Raw genomic sequence first — 21,607 nt, 5'->3', positions numbered from 1 at the left:
GCTTGCAAGCCAGTTGTCAAGTTTGACGAACAGATCAGGGACTACCTTATCAACAGTCGGGTTCTAGACATATTTACTACTGGTGTTCTGTCGAGATGGCATGCACTTTTCCGAATTGCGTCTGATGGAAACGTTCTAAACATCGTCAAGGTTTCTACGATACGATTGTGTGTAAGCACACATCGATCGTTTTATCATCCCTTTTGATGGAGCCGCTTGTTTAAACACAGTTCGCTCGTTGTTTTTTTATGGTGAGCGGAGCAAACAGTCTCCTGGTTCTAGGATGTCTCTCTGAGGGGTGTCAACAATGTCAAGTCTACACTGGAAAATCCTTGTCAACGTATCACCTCACCTAGCATGTCAGAGCGATAGCCAGAAGCAGCGACAAAGGTTGAAATTGTAATCATCTTACTTGGGAATAAATACGTTCGATAATACCGGAGTGGCCAGACCACTGGGCTAATATGGGCGAAACTTGAGAGACGGTGATCGAACATCGGTATCACAGGTCGACATCTCATCCGGAAAATCAACCATAGTTTAACTACCTCGGCTGCTCGATTTGGCGCGCACCGACACAATAAGATAGCTGTTTGAAAACACAAACCGTGTGCATTCACATACGCTAGTTGATGTATTTGATCAATTTGTTTTGTTAGTGGACTCACAAATCCCGGCAAGCGGTTTAAGGATATGACTCGGCCTCCGGATGAAGAAAGCAAAGTTGGCCTTTTTTCGGACGAGATTTCTGCTGTCGATCCGACCTAAGCTTATTTATCATTCGTGGAGTACACAACACTATCCTGCGCACCATCCTATGCGGGTCAGGAACCTCTCTACTGTGGTTAGACCTCAAATAACATTCACCGTTTGACCACAGATATCTCCAAAGCTTTATTTTAGTCTGTGGAAAAATCAGATCAGCAGTGCTGGAGTACGTCAAAATGTATGACAATCTGAGTATTCCTTATGGATTATCCTGATGTGTTCATATCCTTCGATCGCCTGCAGACAGGCTTCTCCTTCTGACGACCCTTTTCACGTTGGCGGCTTCAGTCTCCATCTACATAGAACCTGATAATAGATACACTAAGACGCTGACTGACGTGGCGCTCGATGACGTTAATGCACCCGAGTCACTTCTTTCAGTACGTAACTCCCCCCCCCTCGCGAATTTCTACACTCGACACTTCTGTCATTAGCTGTTTCATGGTCCAAACTGTCGCCTCTAGTGTGCAGCTCTACCGATGATGACTACGAAGAGGGGGAGGGAGATTAGTGGTAGACAAACGGTGATGATAATGGTGAGCGCGTGTGTGCAGTTTCTTGACAATCACAATCCCAGGTGCCGAAAAGTTGACAGACAAGACAATGCTAAATTGGAATGCGCAGCGGTGACTGAGCTTTCCCCATGCCTTAATTGCGAACGTCTCACGTGGTGCACACCCAGCTTAAGTTTTGCCTTTTATTGTGTGGTGCGTAAAGCGGAATGTTGATGGTCGTGTAAAGCCTCAATTAGGCTGTCTTAATTATGTCAACCAGTCCTGACACCACTCTCACTTGTTTTTGTTGTTTGAAGGCTAAAGCTTTTTTTAATGATCTCCCACTCCGATTGCTTCTGTGAGACACTCCCATCCGATTGTATTGCAGCTAAACATCGTTGTTGACTGTCATGAGTAACATTGGTCCTGTTCCGTTTTCAAACCACCCGACAGGTTAGCTGACCCCACCCTGGAGTCGGTCGCACAGATTTTCAAGATCTCAAGCCCAGGTGGTCATCTTCAGAGGCAGCAATATCAGGGTGAAAGCCGATTCCTCACTGCCATATAAGCACAAAGTTTATTAAATTACATACAGGGCTTATGTGAAAAAATGAGAAACTGGGTGAAGGGTGACTTGATACTAGTCTGCCGCAAGCATTCTCAAGTATCCACACCTCCATCAGACAATCTGGAAGGAAACTGACACCAATAGCATCGATTTTTATGAAAGGTCTCCAGCCCAACGCAGGGTATTCACTGGGACCCCATTCTGGAAAACGGACCGCACAACCAACACCCTAACTCTTCATAATCTCTTTCACCTCTTCTGTCAATTCACACGTTGTCCAAAGTACTAGTGAGCCCATCCCGGTTAGCTTGAGGCATTGACAAAAGGGTTTAGCGATCACATGGATCAAGTGATTAGAGCTCGAATTTACTGACTGGAAGGTCCGTGGTTCGAACCCGACCTCTGCCCCTCGACTTCTGTCTAGGCTTGGGCAACCTCGTGCTTCCTTCGGGTAGCATGGCAGCTAGGCAGCGAAAGGGTGCTACAGCTGAACGACTTACAAACCACTTAGATATCGTCAGGTTACTCAAACCTAGACAAAAGCAATCGGGATGCTGAAGCTGGGTTCGAACCACGCCCCTTGTGGTCATTAAGTTGGCGTCTTGATCACTGAACCGCCTCGAGCTCCATAATTCTATGATACAGTGACGGCGTAGTAGTACGTTTGACAATCAGACTAGAAGTTCAAACAATATCGCCCCAATAGAGTGTGAAGATCTGACAACTTCTCGACAGTCCATTTTTGGACGCAGTCGGCTTAGCCACGGTAAATTCTATCTAACGGATAACTCAAATCTGTTCAAACACCCAGCATCAAATCATTAATCTCAATCCATTCACTCAATAGATTCATCCCCATTCATCTTATTGTACACACGCAATAGTCACCTGGCTAACAACCACTTTAAAACCCCACCACGTGACTATGGAAACACGTGCAAAGCTTGATCACTTTGTCTTAAGTGGCTCTAAAAATAATCGTTACTGGTTGTTGTTTATTAGTCTAAATGCATTGGGGCCTAGAACTTCAGTGCGGAGTGACGCACGCACCCCACCGACTTTTGCTGCTCCACAACCCTCTGTCCTCGTAAACGATGGCATCTAACTACAGATGCCGATAGCGTTTGAATACATGTGTCTAATAACCATATCTGCAGCCTAACACGCCGATCTTGAGGCAAACGGTGCTGCATTCTGTCAGAACTTCGTTGAATGTATTTTAATCTGCCTTAGCAGTAACATCGAATGCGGTAGGTATATTCTTATTTTTTGCCACTAGACAACCATAGGGGTAAGTGAACTGTTTACCTGTGTACAAGTTTTACCGTAAGATCTTTTTGATTTCCCGTTTCCCACCCAACAGCAATTCATTCGTCAGTTCCGTTTTCATACCGTCCTCGGTGAACTAACTATGCTGCCTGACCCAGTGATGGTCGATGGCCTTTTCCCGGTAAGTGTGTTCACGTCTACTTCATTCCTCACAATACAGTCCCCAGCGATTTCATGCCAACTTGCCCTTTTTATCGGTCCCGGGCTGTGATCCGACTGACTCCAGTCGTCGATTAACTTACCAACTGATTATACCGTTAGTAGTTCTTTCACTGTGTTGGTCTCTAAAACTCGTCCGATCGAGCCCTTTGCACACTAAGAGACAGCTGATACTTCTCAAGTTATCCCAGATTGTTTGGACCAGAAATGAACGTTATATAAGTCTAGCGGCATGTGCCTGGTCACCCACCCAACAGCGCACTAATGATATTTACCGGAATGGTGATGAAACGTCTGCAGTTCAGTTACCAAGCTCAGCGAACAGATCAACTATCAGCGAGAACCTCAATGTTCGAGAACGAGCTATTGACTAGAAGGTCTGTGGTTTCGGTTGCTTCGCGTGTTGTTCCAGGTTATCCGTGATTCTGTCTTTTTGACTTCGGGCATCACTAGCAGGTGGGTCACACTTCGGTAGCTAGTTAGGTTTGCTCTATTGCACAACTTGAGTACTGTGGCTAGGGTCTAAATAACCGCAAATCAAGTCTTTTGGACGGATGTATCACGTGCGGACTACGGACGAAACAAGGACATCACCTGATTGGTCACAGAACCAAACGTTCATAGCTTGCCCCCCTCGCCCCCTTCACGAAGACTATAGCAGTTTCTTGTGGAACATTCGGTGATAAACTTGTAAATACGCTTATGATAATTTCCATTTTTCCCATCAGGGGCTGTCTCAGACTACCATAGTGAGCGGAATAGGATGCCAAGAATCGACATAGGAGTTGTACTAATGTTCACCGGATGGTTCAAGTGGTTAGAACGCGAATTTACTGACCGGAAGGTTCGTGGCTCGAACCCGACCTATCGACTTCCTTTGTCTAGTCTTGGGCAACCTGGCGGTATCTCAGCCTCCGTGCCTCATTCGGGTTGCGTGGCGGCTAGGCACCAAAAAGTGCTACAGCTGAACGATTATTATTTATTTCTTACTGTTCTCTGGACAAAAACCGGCGACGGAGATTGCTCAGTGTTTCCATACACAAGGAATAACACTTTCCGAAATGTTGCGCTTAAAGAGACAGGCTAGAAGTACGGTCAGTATTTCTGCTGATGACTTTAGAACCCTGGGATATAAGTTATTCTTACCTAGCGCACTGTTCAGTGACGTACGCCTCGACCGTCCCCCTCTTCGCGAAATGTTTCAATGCAGTTGGTGGTGGATGAACACGTTTTATTCGATGCAGTTTATTGGTATACTTATTAGTAAGCAGAAAATCAGTTTTCGTGCTTCCGGGTTGCATGGCAGCCAGGCACCAAAGGGTTCGTCAGTCAGCTTGTAATCGTGAAACAAGAGTGCATTAAAACGGCTTCGCTCACTGAAAAGTGGGAGATCAGATATTTGCAGCCATGAAATTGTCGGATACTAGATTTCGAATCCTCCCAGTTACCTGTTAAAAAAAGGTTGCCCACGGCAATCGAAATGTCAGATTACATCTTATTGCACTTTAAAAAGCCCATATTGTAGACCACATGGCGCGCGGTCCTTTTAACACTATGCGAGCCAAATTTGGACCGGAACTCCCAAGTTCCAGTAAGAACTGTCCTTGCTAGTTGTACGGTAAACCATTCGTAAATTGGACGGTTGGATGCATTGGGTTTCTGGGCCTTTGGGAGCCTAGGAAAGTGAGATATACAAAACGACTGATTGGAGCATAGTGAACTTAGTGTGAGAAATGAAACCATGTGTCAGGAGAATCTGCAACTCACGAATACTTCGGTCAACCAATGTCAGAACCGTCGAGTTTTTTAACCCATTTAGACACATTGGGTGAAATTATACTGACCGAGCGCGCACAGAAGCACACATTGTAACTAAGATCAATAAATTTTAGCGCGAAATGGCTTTCGTTGTTAGGGAACCACACCTGAATATCTCTGTTTCAGTCAACTAAGTGTAAGGATTCCACTTCTGTGGCACTACGATCAATGTTTATGGGGGGAACTTTGAAAATTAACTCCTGCTGATAGTGCTTATAACTGTAGTCTACTTAGGCGAGCATCCAGAACGCCCTTCACGTGCTTACCCAAGTTAATCGGGAAGTCGTTCAGCGTTCCTAAGAGTTTTCCGAAAGTTATCCTACCGCCATGTCCGTATATGGTTCACTATGTCGTGGCAATGAGTGATAAAGTTACTTTACGGAGAGGTAGTTTGGACACGGAACAATCATTGGGCTACTGACAGCTGAATGGACAGCAGTGTGCCAGTTAAGGGGTAGCAATGGAGTGCGTATGAAGATCGTTAAACGAAGTACGTCAAGGGTGGGTTTAACTCCCGGTTGCCCAGGCTAATGAAAGAGGTTTGTTTGACGCACCTCACCCTGAGTCCTTTGCCAAAAAGTCTGACTCACAAAGAAGTGGGAGAATTTAGGTTTTTGTCCCGGGGCCCCGCTTTGCGAGGTAGCAGATGAATGACCTACCCCGAGGGCCCGATGTGTGAGACCCCGCATCTCGCTTATAGCGATATTGCCTACAGCAATTGTTTGAGGCCGCATCGATCTCTTGGTAGATCTTAACTGTATTTCAACCGTATTGGATAATGCTCCGGTAGTCACAGTCATATGTATGTTGGAGTGTGCCTTTCCTACTGTCGGCTTATTCTAGCTGTCTCTTGAAAGGCATTTCTGTTGATCGTTCAGACGAAGCACGCAATTCTAACGCAGAGGACATCTTGACTCTATCTCCTGATCGATTTCTTGCGGAACAAGGATTTACTGGTACCCTCGGACCCTCACGATTTGGTTGGATCATGTGGACCGAAGTTCCGGCGAGCGTAGCCCGCAGAATCATTGTTGCAGTAAGGTCCGACCACCATGTCACTGTGGCAACTTTTACCTGAAACGAACCGTTGGAGCAGATTCGTGGTGCGATGGGGCGAGATGGCCCAAGTGGTTAGAGCGCGAATTTACTGACCGGAAGGTCCGTGGTTCGAATCCGACCTCCGCCTCTCGACTTCCCCTGTCTAGGCTTGGGCAACCTGGCAGTATCTCAGCCCTCGTGCTTCCTTTGGGTTGCATGGCAGTTAGGCACCGGAAGGGTGCTACAGCTGAACGCTTTTTTCCATTCCACATTACAAAATGACACTCTTTTACATCCACCAAACTATCTTTCATCCGTCAGATTTTCCAAGGTCATAACCAATAGGAGTGATCAATTTTTCGGGTTAAAAATAGAGAAATGTTGTTACTACGTCACTTGTAACTACCCAATCAGGGTCTGGCCACAATGTCCCCCAACTGGGTCATAGGTGCGATTGGTGCAGTGCGGAGGTAGCGCGATCTTCAATTGCCCGCTCCGAGACGAAATCACAACCACATTTGGTTTTCGTATCATAGCTGTCTTATCCACGGACTAGGTTTTTCTGTCAAAAAAACGACCATACACACAAAATCTCCAAAATACCATGGGCATACAAACACCCAACATTTCTTCACCTCAATCAACACCAGAAGTAGCGGAGAATAGTTTGAAATGACACTTCTCATGGCACGTCATTTATGTTGGGTTTGACAACAATTTTTGCATTACTCTGACTTTCAGACGTGTATGGTATTTTGCTTCGTATGGTGCCGTTGATTGGTTCGTTGTGTCGATTGTTTTAAGCCGTTGAAATCGAGTTATTTGGGTCACATGCGGTTTCTCCGTGATGACAGCTGTATTTCTGATTCTCATTCAACCTAACCACACTTTCGATCATCGCCTAAAGTCCCGAAAATTGAACGATCACTCAGTACATCGAACTTAAGCTCAGGAAGAATATGACACATTGTTTTTAAATGCCTCCCGGAGTGGAGTCCTCAGCCTTCTGCGAAATACATCTTATTCCGTGTGACTTTGCAGAGCGATTGGCTTGATGCGAAAACGCCACAAGTTATCCTTCTTTGACGGAAATTGCAGTTTCTTTGTGGTCCGAAACGTTTATCCTCATTCAACAACAGAAAGCAAAAAGTTAACATTGCTTCAAACTCGACTACATATACACTAGAGTACTTTTTGTCAATACGCATAACAGAACTGTACCGAGAGTGCTCAAAGCTGCACCATCTCCAAGATACAAAAAGGCTGGGAAGTACACAGAGCTCATCTGGCGCCACATCCCGTTCCGTTTATCCCTACCCACCAGTATTACCGACCTCAATTTGCCATTAATTTTAAAAAAGTGGTGCCTCTGGAACGAAATATCTACAGAAGAAATCGAATGGGACTCCAGAAATAACGACAGGCGCTTTGTACTAGTTTTAGTGTCCCAATATGCCGAAGGATTTGGATAGCAATACTGAGAAGCATCGAATACCCCATGTGTTGTCCCTTGATTGCTAGGAGTATCTAGAAGGGAGGGGTATTTCGACAAGGCCACGATTAACCAGCTCTAACTTCACAGAGAACCGGCTCCTGCTTCATATTAAGGTGGGTGCCTCAAAGCTCGGATTCCAATCCTCTGACTTCGGAGGAAGACTTGTTACAGTTCGTGTAGTTCACTACATAGTGAGCCCGTCGCACAAAGAATGCTGGGCCGACAATCGGACTATGCAACCTAATGTACACAAGAGGTTGATTTCGTCACCCAAAACAACTTCGTTGTGCACAGAGTCTAATACACGTGAAGGTGGTATCTTCCAAGCCTGCTCTAGTTTTCGTCTGAAAACCATCAGTTAATGATGAGAACTCTGGTTTCCGACCTAGTTTTGTACGGTGACCCTGATAGACAGTGGGTTTCATCTATTATCTACTGATGAGAAAGTTAACTTGGAGGAACCCCGCAGAATTTTATCGACGGTTGATTTTCACGTTCAGATGACACTGCAGAGCGAAAGCAAATTAGGTTCCCATTTGTCCCACCGTCTTGAGCTTTGCTTACTAAAGGATGCTTCGAATTCGCCTCGAAGACTGTTTCAGTAAATTAACTTATACTAGATGCCAATCACTTGATGAGTTGAGTTCAGTTACTCAAACTGTTTACCAGGGACATACGTTGGCTTCAGGTGCCAAATTTTCCGTCACCGATGATGAGAAATTGTGTGTAGAAATCTAGGTGTCGTATGTGGTGGCCCAACCAATTAATTGATATTAAATCGGTCTAGTTCACTGACGAAGTGATCATATAGGTAACTACGTTTGTGGGCAGTAAATTTGGTGTGGGTTTAGTTGAGTTTCCCATCAAAACCATCTTGATTTGCAAATGAATGCACTTCGCCACCTGTGTACAATTTGGCTCATGGAGTTTCGCGCTCACCTGGTGAATCTCAAGTTAGGACCAGAAGTAGACTGCGGAAAAGTTCACAGCAACCTTATTAGTAGTCTATTCCATCGGAAGTGTCTATCCGCGAAAATATGAATGTTTTTCAACTGATTACGGTCTTATATGTTGGAAATGCATGCGATCGTTTGAATCCCACTCATCTTCTCGAGTGACACTCGGGAATGAAACTATTCAAAACGGGGCCAATGCAGCTAAAGGATGGCAACTGATTAGAGTAAATAAACAAATAAAAACAATTGTGTGTACTTTTCACTTGGACTTAAACTACCAAAGCATTTCATACTGAGCCAATCGGGTCGAATCCTTTTCCACACGCGCAATAAAACTTCCAGTCGGTTTTGCGTAAGTCCCTTCTTGACGAATGATTACCAGATAATAGAATTATCTATAGTGTGGTTGTTTCCCATGTTGAATCCTGGACCTTTTTTGGACCCTGTACTAGTCTCCTGTTTACTGCAGATCTTCCCTTTGTTTGAGACAGGTCACAAGCCGGTTTCCTGGGCATATATGATTTGTTCGGTCTAGTGATGCACTGTCGCCACTTGTTGTCTGGTTCGCCCGTCAGATTACTTTCATAACATCGTCACACTAGATATTCTTCCGCATCCACTTTCAATTGGTTCGGTATTTCACATGATTTTTCTCAATAAATTCGGATGCCATCTCCCATGGGTTCTAAACCGTCCGTTGTAACGATTAGGAGACGTTTGCTTAAGCATGTGTACATTGACCACTTCTGGTAATCCCTTTACTACTGACGCGAATATGCACTCCGAGACCGGTGATTTACAAAACCGTGTAATGGAGTTAACAACGGGGACGCGAAAGATGCATGGATAAGCTCGATATAACCTCGAGTACTGCACTGCAACACACTTCCGTAATTCGGCAATACACAACACAGTCACGAATGACTTTTAATTTTACAAACCTGTTCAGATCCCCATGGATCTACCATGTGCCCGTAAGAGTGTGCGCACAGCTTGCATGATGAAGCTTTGCTGTCTTTGAGGACGTTGAGAAACACGCAAAACTACATCACACCTCCATTTTCCCATCTTTGCTGTTTACGCTAGTCAGGTAAATGAGATCTGGACAAAAATTTTCATAATAATTATCCTGTGGCGATAAAACCTACTGACTCTTCGCATTCTCTCACAATAATTAATTTACGAAGGTAGCGCATCTGAACGGAGAATAACATAGGCAGAGTACACATATTGTTCTACAAGCGCGCACTTCAACTGATCAGGTATTTCATACCAGCTCATAATGCTACTCAACAACTCTAATCGATTTCTGCGGCTACAGTAACATCACATCCTTTGTACATATTTTCTTGATGTCCCGGCTAAGTAGGTATGTGTTACCATGGGTGCAGACATAAAACAAAGCCGAAACGCTAGCTTAGCTACCGCCATCACATCGCCCTGGAGATCAATTTAGGCTTGACTACATTACTCATCTCATTTGAAGCACATCAGCACCGGGATGCATGTGGTTTGGAATGTCAGGCGTAAAATACAGTTGCTTTTGTTTTGTTTCTTGTTTGATCCTTTATTTGGATTGCTTTTGCATGACAGCCGTCACCACCAGTGGCTTAGGAATGATTGCCGGCAGCAGTGTGAGCTCTTCCGCTTCATTGACGAATTTAGAAATGGGAGTGTCATCGTTTTTCGGTGTTTCTGACATGGTGTGATAGTGGCTTGGTTGCATTTATCTACGTCGATGCGCTCGCTGCGCTACCTTTTCGAGCCTTCCTGCTCAATTTCATGGGTTTCCTTAGGCGCCTCTCTATATGCAGTAATTCCACTCTCTGTCATGGGGACCGGCCAGTCAACTCTCTACTGAGAATGAAAGGAAAGAAACTCTTCCAATATATTTTTCGCTGGCTCTTATGCATATGAATCGAACGGCAAGCCAAGCGAAGTGATTTAAAAGAAAATGGAAAACAGCAATACAACCGTCACGGTCAAATCAGGGCTCGCACGTGCCCGAGCACTTCTCTATGAAGCGTCGTCTAAGAATCATTTGGAGTGGAGCTGAATGGGCGCGTGATTTAATCATAAACGGATAGCGAAAAGCACGTGTTGCTCGCTTGAAGGAACGATATTCGGTCAACTTCAGGTATTGCGTCAAGTGGTGGAGGCCAGAAATGCGATGCTTGCAATAACAAGAGCCAGTCTAACATATGATGTTCCAAAATCCACTCGATGTCCCGTCTCTAGCGCATCTGCTACAACCGAACTGTTACTTGGCCGGCCAAGAGGGCTTGTGCTCAGACATCCCCAGCTGTTTCGTCCTTCTTCCCATTTTGCTTGCCCCACATGAAAAAATGAGCTGAAAGGCACATTTGGGGTTGCTCTGATGAGAAAGTTTGTCTCTGCTCGTTTGTCTTGGACATTTGACAGAGTTTATCTTCTGTTTTGCTACAAGAACTCGTTTGGAAAGCCACGGTCCTGTAAACCGCTAAAGAGGTTTCTCTCATGCAAGTCTTTTATAGAGACCTTTGAATACTCTCAACGAGTTGCCACCTAAGGGAAATATTCAGAAAGGCTAACTTTCCCTCACGTTCTGTTCCATGTGCGATTCGATTTAATAATCCGACCCGCCCAGCTGGAGCTTGGTCTCTCTCTCTCTATCTGCTGACCTTATGCCCTCAGCTTTGAGTGCAAAAATGTGCCTTCCTGCCGTCCTGGAGTTGTTCGGCTGGATGAGCGCTCTTCAGTGTTACCGAAGGGCGCTGACGAATAGCGTTTCTCTGTTTTGTCTAATTTGATTAGACCAACTTGGTAACAAGAGTATGATCCGAATGACTAGGGTCAATGCGTCGCTGTATGTTTGGTCGAAAACTTACCCAAAGGCGATGGCTCAAACCAACTACGATACCCGATTCAGTAATATCGCAGTGTCTAACCTCAGCAATTTCGGCTAATTAGGGGATGCATTAATCACATCTCCATATCGCACCAAGTTCTCAAGCGGCGCTACGCACACCGCAACCGACAGCGATGATTTCTCCCAAATTCAACTAGGTCTTTGGCTACGCAGATAGTTCATCCCTTCTGCATATACCTGAACGGAGGTTATTGCCTCTGAACATCTCCATATAATGGTGTATGTCGGACCGCCTCAACGTTTCCCCACACCAAGCAAGGTTCTTTAGGGCTGATTTCTTCCGCTTCTTGTTCAACCTCATTGTTAATATCATCAATAAGTGCCAATCTTAAAAGACCGTATATCTTACCGTCGGAATAACACGTGAAGGAAGGCTATTGGATTCGGCTAATGTCACAACATTGTTTCATCTGCCACTCATATATCCATGCAATTTACCCTGGATTGAATGTCGAAAGTTGTTTGGTGTTTCAATCGCCTTCGTGTGCCTTTTTAGGCACAGTGTGACGTCAATGTGAATGACCTTTGTTAGTTGGTTTACGTATCTTAGCACGTGTATAAGCTGCTAATTTGACATCGTCCGTTGACGTCATGCTTCTGAGCGATTCCTCAACTTTGCGATCTACCGACACGCGTTCCGTTCATCCTCAGCATTCCAAAAACATGTGGACAGTTTACCTTTTAGAGTAAAAATAAATCCGGTCACGCTCGTAATCAGTATGATCATTTTTAACAACAATCCCGAGAGAGATTAGGACCGCTGATGGCACTGGCCGCAGTGTTGCTCCCGCAAAGAGCATCTTGTCTCCAGCAAGGTAAATGTTGCCCCACTCGAATCACCAAAAGAATGCCGGTTTCTGTAGGGCTTCTCCACTATAGAGGAGAATGTTGGTAGCTCAGGTAGCGTAGACGGTCTTTGGTTCGTTCGCCCAGCTCAGTGAACAAACCGAAATGGGTACAATGCAATCACGAGAAGTCAATACTGATGCTTGACACTTTACTGTAAAATCGAATGCATAACCAGTTGCTCTAGTCGGACTTGATAATCTCCCCAAAAGGCGGAAGTGCATGCCATCTAAAAAGACTGTCCAATTATCTGCGGTGTCCAAGAAAACCAGAAGCTTCCCTGTCTCAAGGGACCAAGCAACTCGGCCGACGACCGTAGAAGAATACGTGAAGAACATTAGGGGTTCTAGTGAATTCAGTGGGGCTATTTAGTTTCGGCTCAGGTTAGGTAATACCTGGACAATGGTTGAGGCTAACAAAATGAGTTGGACACTTCTGCTCAACCAGCCCTTAGTCATTTTAGTTACATTCATCATCAGTCATCGTGACGATGCCTTCTGTGAAAAGCCCTCCACGATCGTTGCGGTGGTCGAGAATGTAAGTGTGTCGGTCCCATTTTCACTCTGTATCGATGCGTTAAGTGCCGCATGAAATACCAGCATTCCACTACAGGTTATTACTCAAATTCACCTGTGGTGCTCAACTTCGTCAACAAATAATCATCTCAACGAGTGATACGAGTCCACGGCCTGCGTTCAAAACAGACTAGCCTTGGTAGTGTGTCGAAATATTGGTAGCCAAGGTGAGTCTGTTGGTTGTTGATCTGTTCGCCGAGCGTGGCGACTGACTTGCAAACGTTTCTTCACCATACGAGGAGACGTAGTCAGTACGCAGTTGTGTGGCACTGATGATGTCTCCTCGAATGGTGACGAAACGTTTGCAAGTCAGTAGCCACGCTCGGCGAACATATTGACAACCAACTGACTAGCCTTGTACAATCATCCTACTCGTCAACTCGAGAGCACGCTCAGATGTGTGTACATCAGTCGTCAACTCGAGAGCACGCTCAGATGTGTAGTACAGATGTGTGTACATCACCCGGAGTGAGACACAGCTGCACATTACCTCCGCTGTTCCTGGAATTTGCAGTAGATTGGACGATGCAGCAATATCTGACCACCCGCGAAATGACTAGAATCAGGCGCGAGATAGGTGTATGTATAACATTTTGCGAATTTCTGGTTGCCATCCGTTCAGTGTTTTCCTGTGGATGACAACCTAGTAGGTTTCTAAACTCAGCATGTGGTACCACCAGTTTCGTAGATACATGCTCAAACATCGAAAGGGAAGACTCTACCAATGTGCTTTTGGGTTCAGAGCATTTCCAACCCAACTGAACCAATCAAAGGCTAACAGTACCACCCCATCCGGAGTGACAGGATGAGCACTCAGTCAAAGATTTTGATCAGTGTGGTGGATATTGAAATGATTGGAATGGTTGATTTGCAATGGGTGCCAGATATTCGTGCTTTCAGATTCCCTTTCTGTTACAGTCTATGGCATTAGAGTCAAGTCGCATCCCAGCGGGAGCTAAGAATGACGTCGTTTTGTTTTTTAGCAGCAGAGTTCTTCGGAAAGTCAGCTTGTACAAACGCCTCCGTCTTGTTCAAGCATCCTTTTGTTTGATCACTCTTGTCTCCCAAAGGCAATGTCTCTGTTGTGTTCGACGAGGGATGGAGTGCATCGACAGGCAGAATAAGAACGAAAAAGATTGAGGGCCCAGAAGCTAGGCTTTATCCTCCAAAACCTTGACACTGAGGGCTGAAAACGGGAAAAAGTGATTCAGCAATGAACGATGAAACGCTTGAAAAGCAGAGGAAATATGCAACAGTCCCACAACTTGGAAGTAATTGTCGGTTAATAGAACAGGAGACCACTGCGATTCTCCGGGTGGCGTCCCCACGCACTGCATTCGTTATCACGACTAATATATTGTTTGCTAATCGCCTTTTCTTTACCCTATTTCCCTATCTGTCTGTTCAATTCTCCCCTTTGTAACCAGGGCAAAATCGCCCAGCGCAACATAATCATTCAAAGCACCTATGCGGAACTGACTACTTTGGACTATCTTCGGCTGACAACCCAGTCGGGCATCAACCCTGGCTCGTTGCGACTCTTTAATCAGCATGGTGAATCGGTGACGGAGCGAGGACCAAAGCACAGTCCAATATCTTTGTCGGCCGATAAGCCCACTTTGGTCGGATCGGTCCTGTTCGATCCAGCCTTGGATTGTCAAGATCTGTTGGAGGCTGTTAATAGCCGCTCAAAACCACTTTCAGACCATCTTGACATGGATATTTGCTATACTGGGTTCAACTTGAACTCAGATTCAGGTTAGTCCAATGTTGCTCCATTCATCTGTTACCCCTTTTCTCGCTACCATACTACCTACAAGGCTGACTACTGCACACTACAGGGTTCGCCATCTTAGAGGTAATCAGTTCAGTCTTCATTCCTTACTTGATCTCAACACTGGATGTGTCGCATAAAATGCCTGTTCGTAAATTAAACTGATGTGAGCCTGGAAACAAAATGACCCCTCCCTATGCAATAATCTCCAACCGAATGTGCTGTGCAACGTCCGGTTTATGACACAGGGAATTCAGTTGGATCTTGTTCACATGAGGTGGCGAGAGGTCTCAGTAGTTAGAGCGCGAATTTACTGACCGGAAGGTCTGTGGTTCGAATTCCACCTTTACCTTTCGACTTCTCCTGTCTAGGTTGAAACAACCTGGCAGTATCCCAGCCCTCGTGCCTCCTTGGCGGCTAGGCACCCAAAGGGTGCTACAGCTGAACGATCTTGTTAAGATGGAATTAGTTTGCGGCCGATCGTATAACTCCACTCATGTACATGATTCATATGTTTTGAGCCGGACTGTGAATTCACATGGTTTACAGTGTAATGCGGCAAATCCATGTGCTATGAAAGAAAGGAAATGTCGACGAACGAAACAGTTGGACGAGTTTCCACCGGGACTGTCACCCTTTCAAGAACAGTGTCTAAAAGTTACAAGTATGGCGCGAACGCAGGTCATGGTAAGTCAGTTTCTTTCCAGATTGTCTGATTGAGCGGTTGGAGGTGTAGGCACCTCAGTATGCTTGACATACGCCAGCACTAGGTCCCCCTCCCTCACCCACTCTTTTTCTCTTCTCATCACTGTAGGACTTTTAATACAATCATATATATATACATATGTATATATATTTATATAACTAGACAAACCTTATGGTTGTACGGCAGTGAAGCATCAGTGACAACACTGATGTTGCTGTCCTCGATGATGATGATGATGATACACGCACTACCGATGCATTTTACAAAGCAAGAATTTTATCCTTGCATGGAATGTGAATTCCAATTGCAACGTCGTACCGCCCTTTCGGGAGTTCAAATGGCATTAATCTGTTCACCAGGCTTGGCATCTAGCTAACACATGTTTCGTCACCAAAGAACGAGACATCATTGCACGGTCGAGTGATGTATCCTCGTTGTGTGATGAAGCGTTTGCATACTAGTTCGTCTCTTTACTCCGGTATGCTGACTCCATCCATCAACTTCGTGAAATTTCTGCGGAATGCTACAGCCTTCCTCAAATAACTTAACGTAAAGTGGTTTCCTTGGAATGCCCACTACCGAGTCGTCACTGCAGTACTGTGTAGCTATACGGTAATCAAGATAGCATTGGCTCCCCAGTTCCATGTAAATGTCGTTGCATTGGGCATCATAGTTCCTTTTCACGTACCTTCGAGCCCTGGGATACCATCTGCCCCAAAGCTCCTCAAATGTATGCAGCTGGCAGTTCGCCCGGTACCCCTATCAAGTATAATATTTTCCACACAAGAATCCTGTTACAGCTTTTCAGACTATCGCAGTGGCAAAATTTTAGCTGTTCTCGAGTTCAAGCCTCATTGTTCACTTGATCAGGATGTAATAATCGGAAGTCTACCCGGTGTAGTTGGTAGTGCATAAAAGTGCATTCGATTCCGTCGATCATGGCTCGTTTGTGAGCTTCTGTGCACAGGAGTCGGCCCGGCCACTCACTCTGATAGACCTTGCGCAAGCGTTGTAAATTGGATCCGTCAAATACCTCAATGGGCTGTCTGGGGCTCTATGTTCCGCCGCCATACACTAGTGAATACCTTACAACAACTAGGAAACCGCAACTTTTCAACTGCATGCTCGTGCAGATGCCTCCAAACGCGTTTATTTGGGTGATTCAATACAATGCCTTCCTTGGCGATGCGAACACGCAGTTCTCTATTGATTGCCGAGCCTGTAATGACAAGGTGGCGGAAATCTCCACAACACGCTGTGCCGTGACCGTTCATTTGAATACAGGTTGTCTGTCATTGTGTGGTGAAAGACAGCCATTCCTGACACTTAGATCGAAGCGATATACGTAGATATATCAGTTTTATATATCAACGTCACCCCCCCCCACCAAGCTTCTAGTATTCAGTAAGCGAATCTGTTCCTTTTTGTCTTGTTCTCAGGCGGTCTTTTCTCTCAGCTTCCATGTTGAGTATGATCTTTTGAGCAGGCAAACAACGGTGTTTTTTAGAGTCATCAAAGTTACGCATGTCACCGTGTTTCGCATTTTATCGACGGGGTCCCCGCACTTAATCTAGCCCGCCCTCCCATCTATTTGTCTCTCTACTGTTATTATCAGGGCGGGAACTTCTTTCAACCATGTCCCGTGACCGCACAAACTCAGACTGGCAACCTCGTTTCCAAAGTGGCCTATTTTTGACCGCGCAAATGTACACCAGACTAAGAAGTGCCTGGGTTCGCAAACAGACCAGTATCGCCGCTCAACATCAATCAGACTCCAGTGAGATCCACATGTCAGATGCGTTTGTCGGTTTCGGTGTAACCACGGATTCCTCACCATTCTGGGGTGACCTGGTCGTGTCCTACATCTGGCCACGTATCGTACCCTTGAAGAAGCCTTCTGCACGGCGCTCGACTATCAACAACTGTATTTTGAAAAGTTCCACTGGTCTTCGTTCGTCCGATGATGTTTATCCGGTTTCGGACTTTGGTCATCCTTTGCGTGCTCACTTCCCGACAACTGTATGGACTGAGCCTGTGCACTGTGATCTTGTGATTGCCAACCCATCCGACAAACCTTTGGTGATTCAGCCCTTCCTGCTCGACGCAATCTACACCGTTCCAAAGAATTACTCTCAACGCTGTTTTTCAACCGATCCTTTAGTGTTGTTTTTGCAAACGTTGGGCCTACCGGCTGCACAGGAGACCATGTCCAAAGTAAGGCTAAACGATTGTTGTTTATTCAATGGTGATTGTTTTTCATCTGTCTGCTCGGCTAGCCTGGCAAAGATAACCCCAAAGGGAGACCACCACGACTCTCCTGTGATTGGTTCCCTTAGGAGATCGTTTAGGTTGTGAAACACCGGTTTTTAGAGGTCTTGCGACGTGAGCTCTCCGAAGGAAAGGCCTCTCCCGGGTTAAGGTACTGTATATTGGTGTCCGAAGTTCCCGTGCTTATAATCGTCTTAGAGCTCCTAAGAGTTGTGTCAGTCAGTCGATCGGTCAAAGTAGTTTGCCGGTCATCGTTCAAGGCATTGGGCAGACCATTTACATCGCTTGTTCAGACGTTATAATTCAGCTGAGTTTGGCATATGCTGTCCTGAATTTCAGATGTTTGGAGTTCAGCCCTAGGCATGGCCAAGGATGTGTTCATACCCCCGTGTCTAAGTGTGGCGAACTGTCCGTATGCACATTCTGACGAATAGTGCAAATGCCTACACCTTTGACGAATTTCCTTAAGCCACCATTAACGAGATTGGCTCAATAATCTTTATGGACTTTACTTCGCACAATCCCAATGTACAATGATAAACAAGCCTTAACTGGGCAATCCGCCTTGAAAGTAGCATATGTTTGCCACTAGTATGTCCTGTGGGGATTCTTGCGACGTGCGAGGTGAGCCACGTGAACCTCCAACCAGGAAAGTGCGAATACCCACACCACTCAGCTTGATGCTAGTCGTTTTCATACCGCGTTGTCGTATCATGGCTTATCATTCAGGGGACTTTTTTTCATCAGAGGTTCAGAACGGGAAACTCTGATTTCCCTGCCAGGCAGTGGCTGGGCATGCTTCGTGAGTCGCTGTAGCGATGCTGTTTGATGGCTGAGTGTCCACTTAGGCATGCAATTGCAAGCATATGATATGCCATAATAACCAAAGGTTAGAAGGCACTTGAGTATTTTTTTGATCGAATAAGTCACATTTCGCAACCATAGCTTCAAACTGCTCTCATAGTTGCTGTCGGCCCCATGAGTCACGTAAGCTGGCAAACATTACTGCGTTCTTCAGTTTCTGCAGTATCATGAGTAACCGAGCATCGAACCCAACTTCTCCACCTTAGAGTTTTTGGAGGAACAATAAGGAACGGCAAATTTGGAAGTAAGACTTTGTACCGGAACTGTTGTACTCCACGATGTATCTGCGTCCAAACACCGCCTTTGTTTCCGCTGACTTTGAACCTACCGTTTGGCCGATCCGTTTAGTTGAGTCCAAGGGGGATACAACACTGCGTATAAAGAGATGGCGGTGACCGTTTTGATGTTCTTATGTAGGCTCCCGGTAACCCCATGAGTCTAGTTACAATCAGCCATTCCTCTTTGAAGCCACTCATAGAGTACTTTATGGTAAGCCTCGGTGTGGTTCTTCTATGTGTTGTTACCAAAGCTTTCCCAATGCTAAATGGGACTGAAGATTTAAACCGAAAATGCACATCGGTGATCTGTGTGTACTCTAGGATTCGACACTGAAGAATCGACTCTTGCCATCGGCGACTGATGGTCACCTAATCAGTTGGATCCCGCAGTTGCTCAGCAGGCTGCACAGCGGCGGGCATCGCGCCTAAATCCAAAACTACTGAAGGATCACTGGTGAGCAAGAAGTTGCAAAAGCAGCTTACCGTCATGTTTGCACTCTCCGTCCCAACTACCTATGGTGTTTGGGGCGGCAGTAAAATAAGGAACAAGGTCTAAAAGCAGACGCGAAACGGTAACTGTGGCATTGGTTTGCTCGCATACGAAGGCATCCGACTGACATAATAGAAGCTAATCCTTCAGCTGTAGCACCTTTTCGGTGCTTAGCTGCCGTGCTGTGCGTGCGAAGCATCAAGGCCGAACTACCACCTGGTTTCCCAAGCCTAGACAGAAACAGCCGCAGCACCGAGGTTTTGAGTTCGAACCACGGACTTTCCGGTCATCAAGTTCGCAACTTACCCATTGTGCTACCTCTGCTGACATGCATTCAGCTGGAAGATTAATAAGTGGAACATAAGGAGAGGTAAAATATTCCAATTTGGAACAACTGGAGACATCAGCATTCACATGTTTCCGGTGAACCGTATTATTTTATGGGACGAGTTGGCATGACCACGTGACGCTCAATATGACATGAAAGTGCTTTCTTTCACGTGTGCCGTGGTTGTATGTAGGCCTGGCTACTTTCAGGACGTTCAGATTCAGACCCGGTGATCAGGTTCTTAACTGGAAGTCTTGGCTCAAACGTTCGACCGTATATCGGTGGTGGTTGATGTGTGACTACCGGAATAGTACCAGGGTGCTACTCTTGTTTCAACTCTAAGTTTTGGGGACCGAGAGATCGCCTGTCAGATCCTCATCGACCTACCAGCATTATAGAAAGAGCTCTGCAAGTGTTATGCGGGAATCCTCCCTGTTCAAGTAAATGGCTTGCTCGGGCCAGCGAGTCATTATAGTAGAACCTTGTTCAGTCTCTTCACAATATTCTACGTGGAACGGTTGGTCCAAAACTGTCAAACTTCTGGAATGGTCAAATACCGAATTAGACAACCGAAGATGCTTTGGTGGGTGCTATTAGCATACTCATGTCCAGGAAGAGCAAATCTCCAGAGAGAAAGCTCTCTAGTGGAGTTACGCGATCTAGGCTGGAAATAATGTCGGGATTAAGACCATTCGGTCACTAAACCCAACTGTTGTCCTCAACTGTTGTCATAAGTACATTTTCTTTCTGTCAAGACGTCCCAGTATCTCGAAGAAATCCTAAGCTAGGTTGATAAAACATTCGTGGTTCTCTGCTGAGGATCCGAAATAAACACCTTTGTTTGAATACCAGAAACAAAGTAACCCCAAAAACACTTGGTCGTCCCACAAAGATATCATTTTCGATTCGTCAATCGTTTCACTTCGTCCATGAAGCGTGTCCATCTTTTGGAAATCATCCAACTAATCGATTCGCTCTTTTTCATCATGTTTCACGCCTTCGAAGCCAATAGATCCTCACCAGATCGTGAGATGTTGCTATTTTTCTTTCATCGAATTTGAGATTCACTTTGTTCTTAATATATTTACTTCGCCGTTCCGTACCTAATGTGCTTGAACTTTTCTAGCATCATATGGTCACTCCCTCCGGTCAATTACTGGGTCTTATGTTTAGAGCTAATCATTTGCTATCTCACTTGTACGATTCTTTGTGCTGTCGTGGACATTCACTGTGTAGCAGTTGAGTTCTCCCTTGTTCATCCTCTTCACTCACTCTATTCCACCTTCATCTCAGCTCTCTAGTCTAATTGTCGGGTCATTCAGCATCAGGACTCTGGATACGTCTCTGGCGCACAATTATTCTACTTTGGACCCGGATATTATCGCGCCTGATTGCTGTCCGATTTTGCTTCTCCCGTCGAGGATTGGTCAAGTCACTTTTCGACTAACGTTCACGCCTGACACCGAGACTCAACAGTCGCTTCACCAGGCATACCCCTTTCCTGCGGCATCCACCGCTGCCTCTCACAATCTACTTTTCATCCGCAATAATTTGACAGCACTCGAACCGATTTGGTTGAACGCGTTACAGGGCAAGGCCACCTTAACACTGGGCCTAGTTCGAGCCAAACAAGAGGATAATGCGGTAGACAGCGAGGCAGATGCGTCCTGGTCGGTCCCCGACAGTAACAAACTGAATGCTTCCAGCAGCGTGAGGGTGTTACTCGAAGGTCGGTGGAATCGAACAAAGTTCACCTATTCATACGCCGCACCCGAGTGGACTGATTCAACCAACACAGCGAACGGGGACACGCCGACTCTTGTTTTCGATTTCACCGAGCGCTTATTCTGGCCATTCTGTGAGTTACTTGACAGTGTTTTCTCCCGAAGCAAACCGCTTGCGCGTATGTCCATTAGGTTATTCACGGTTGATCGGCAGATGCATT

The 21,607-nt window shown here is 45.7% G+C and overlaps 1 protein-coding gene across 1 annotated transcript in view; it reads left to right on the top strand.

The window, feature by feature from the left end:
• Positions 1–21,607, top strand: part of T265_00525 (hypothetical protein) — a gene marked incomplete at both ends in the record, with an annotated part of 100,347 nt that overhangs the window by 45,135 nt on the left and 33,605 nt on the right. The window contains 4 exons of the mRNA XM_009164329.1: positions 3,162–3,280; positions 14,382–14,712; positions 17,050–17,648; positions 20,956–21,520. Of these exons, the coding sequence (XP_009162593.1) occupies positions 3,162–3,280; positions 14,382–14,712; positions 17,050–17,648; positions 20,956–21,520 (1,614 nt within the window). The remainder of the gene's footprint in view (positions 1–3,161; positions 3,281–14,381; positions 14,713–17,049; positions 17,649–20,955; positions 21,521–21,607) is intronic.

The sequence above is a fragment of the Opisthorchis viverrini genome (assembly GCF_000715545.1).
Source record: "Opisthorchis viverrini unplaced genomic scaffold opera_v5_5, whole genome shotgun sequence".
NCBI lineage: Eukaryota > Metazoa > Platyhelminthes > Trematoda > Opisthorchiida > Opisthorchiidae > Opisthorchis > Opisthorchis viverrini.
The sequence above is the reverse complement of the archived record's forward strand: the minus strand, read 5'-3'. Positions and strand labels throughout refer to the sequence as shown.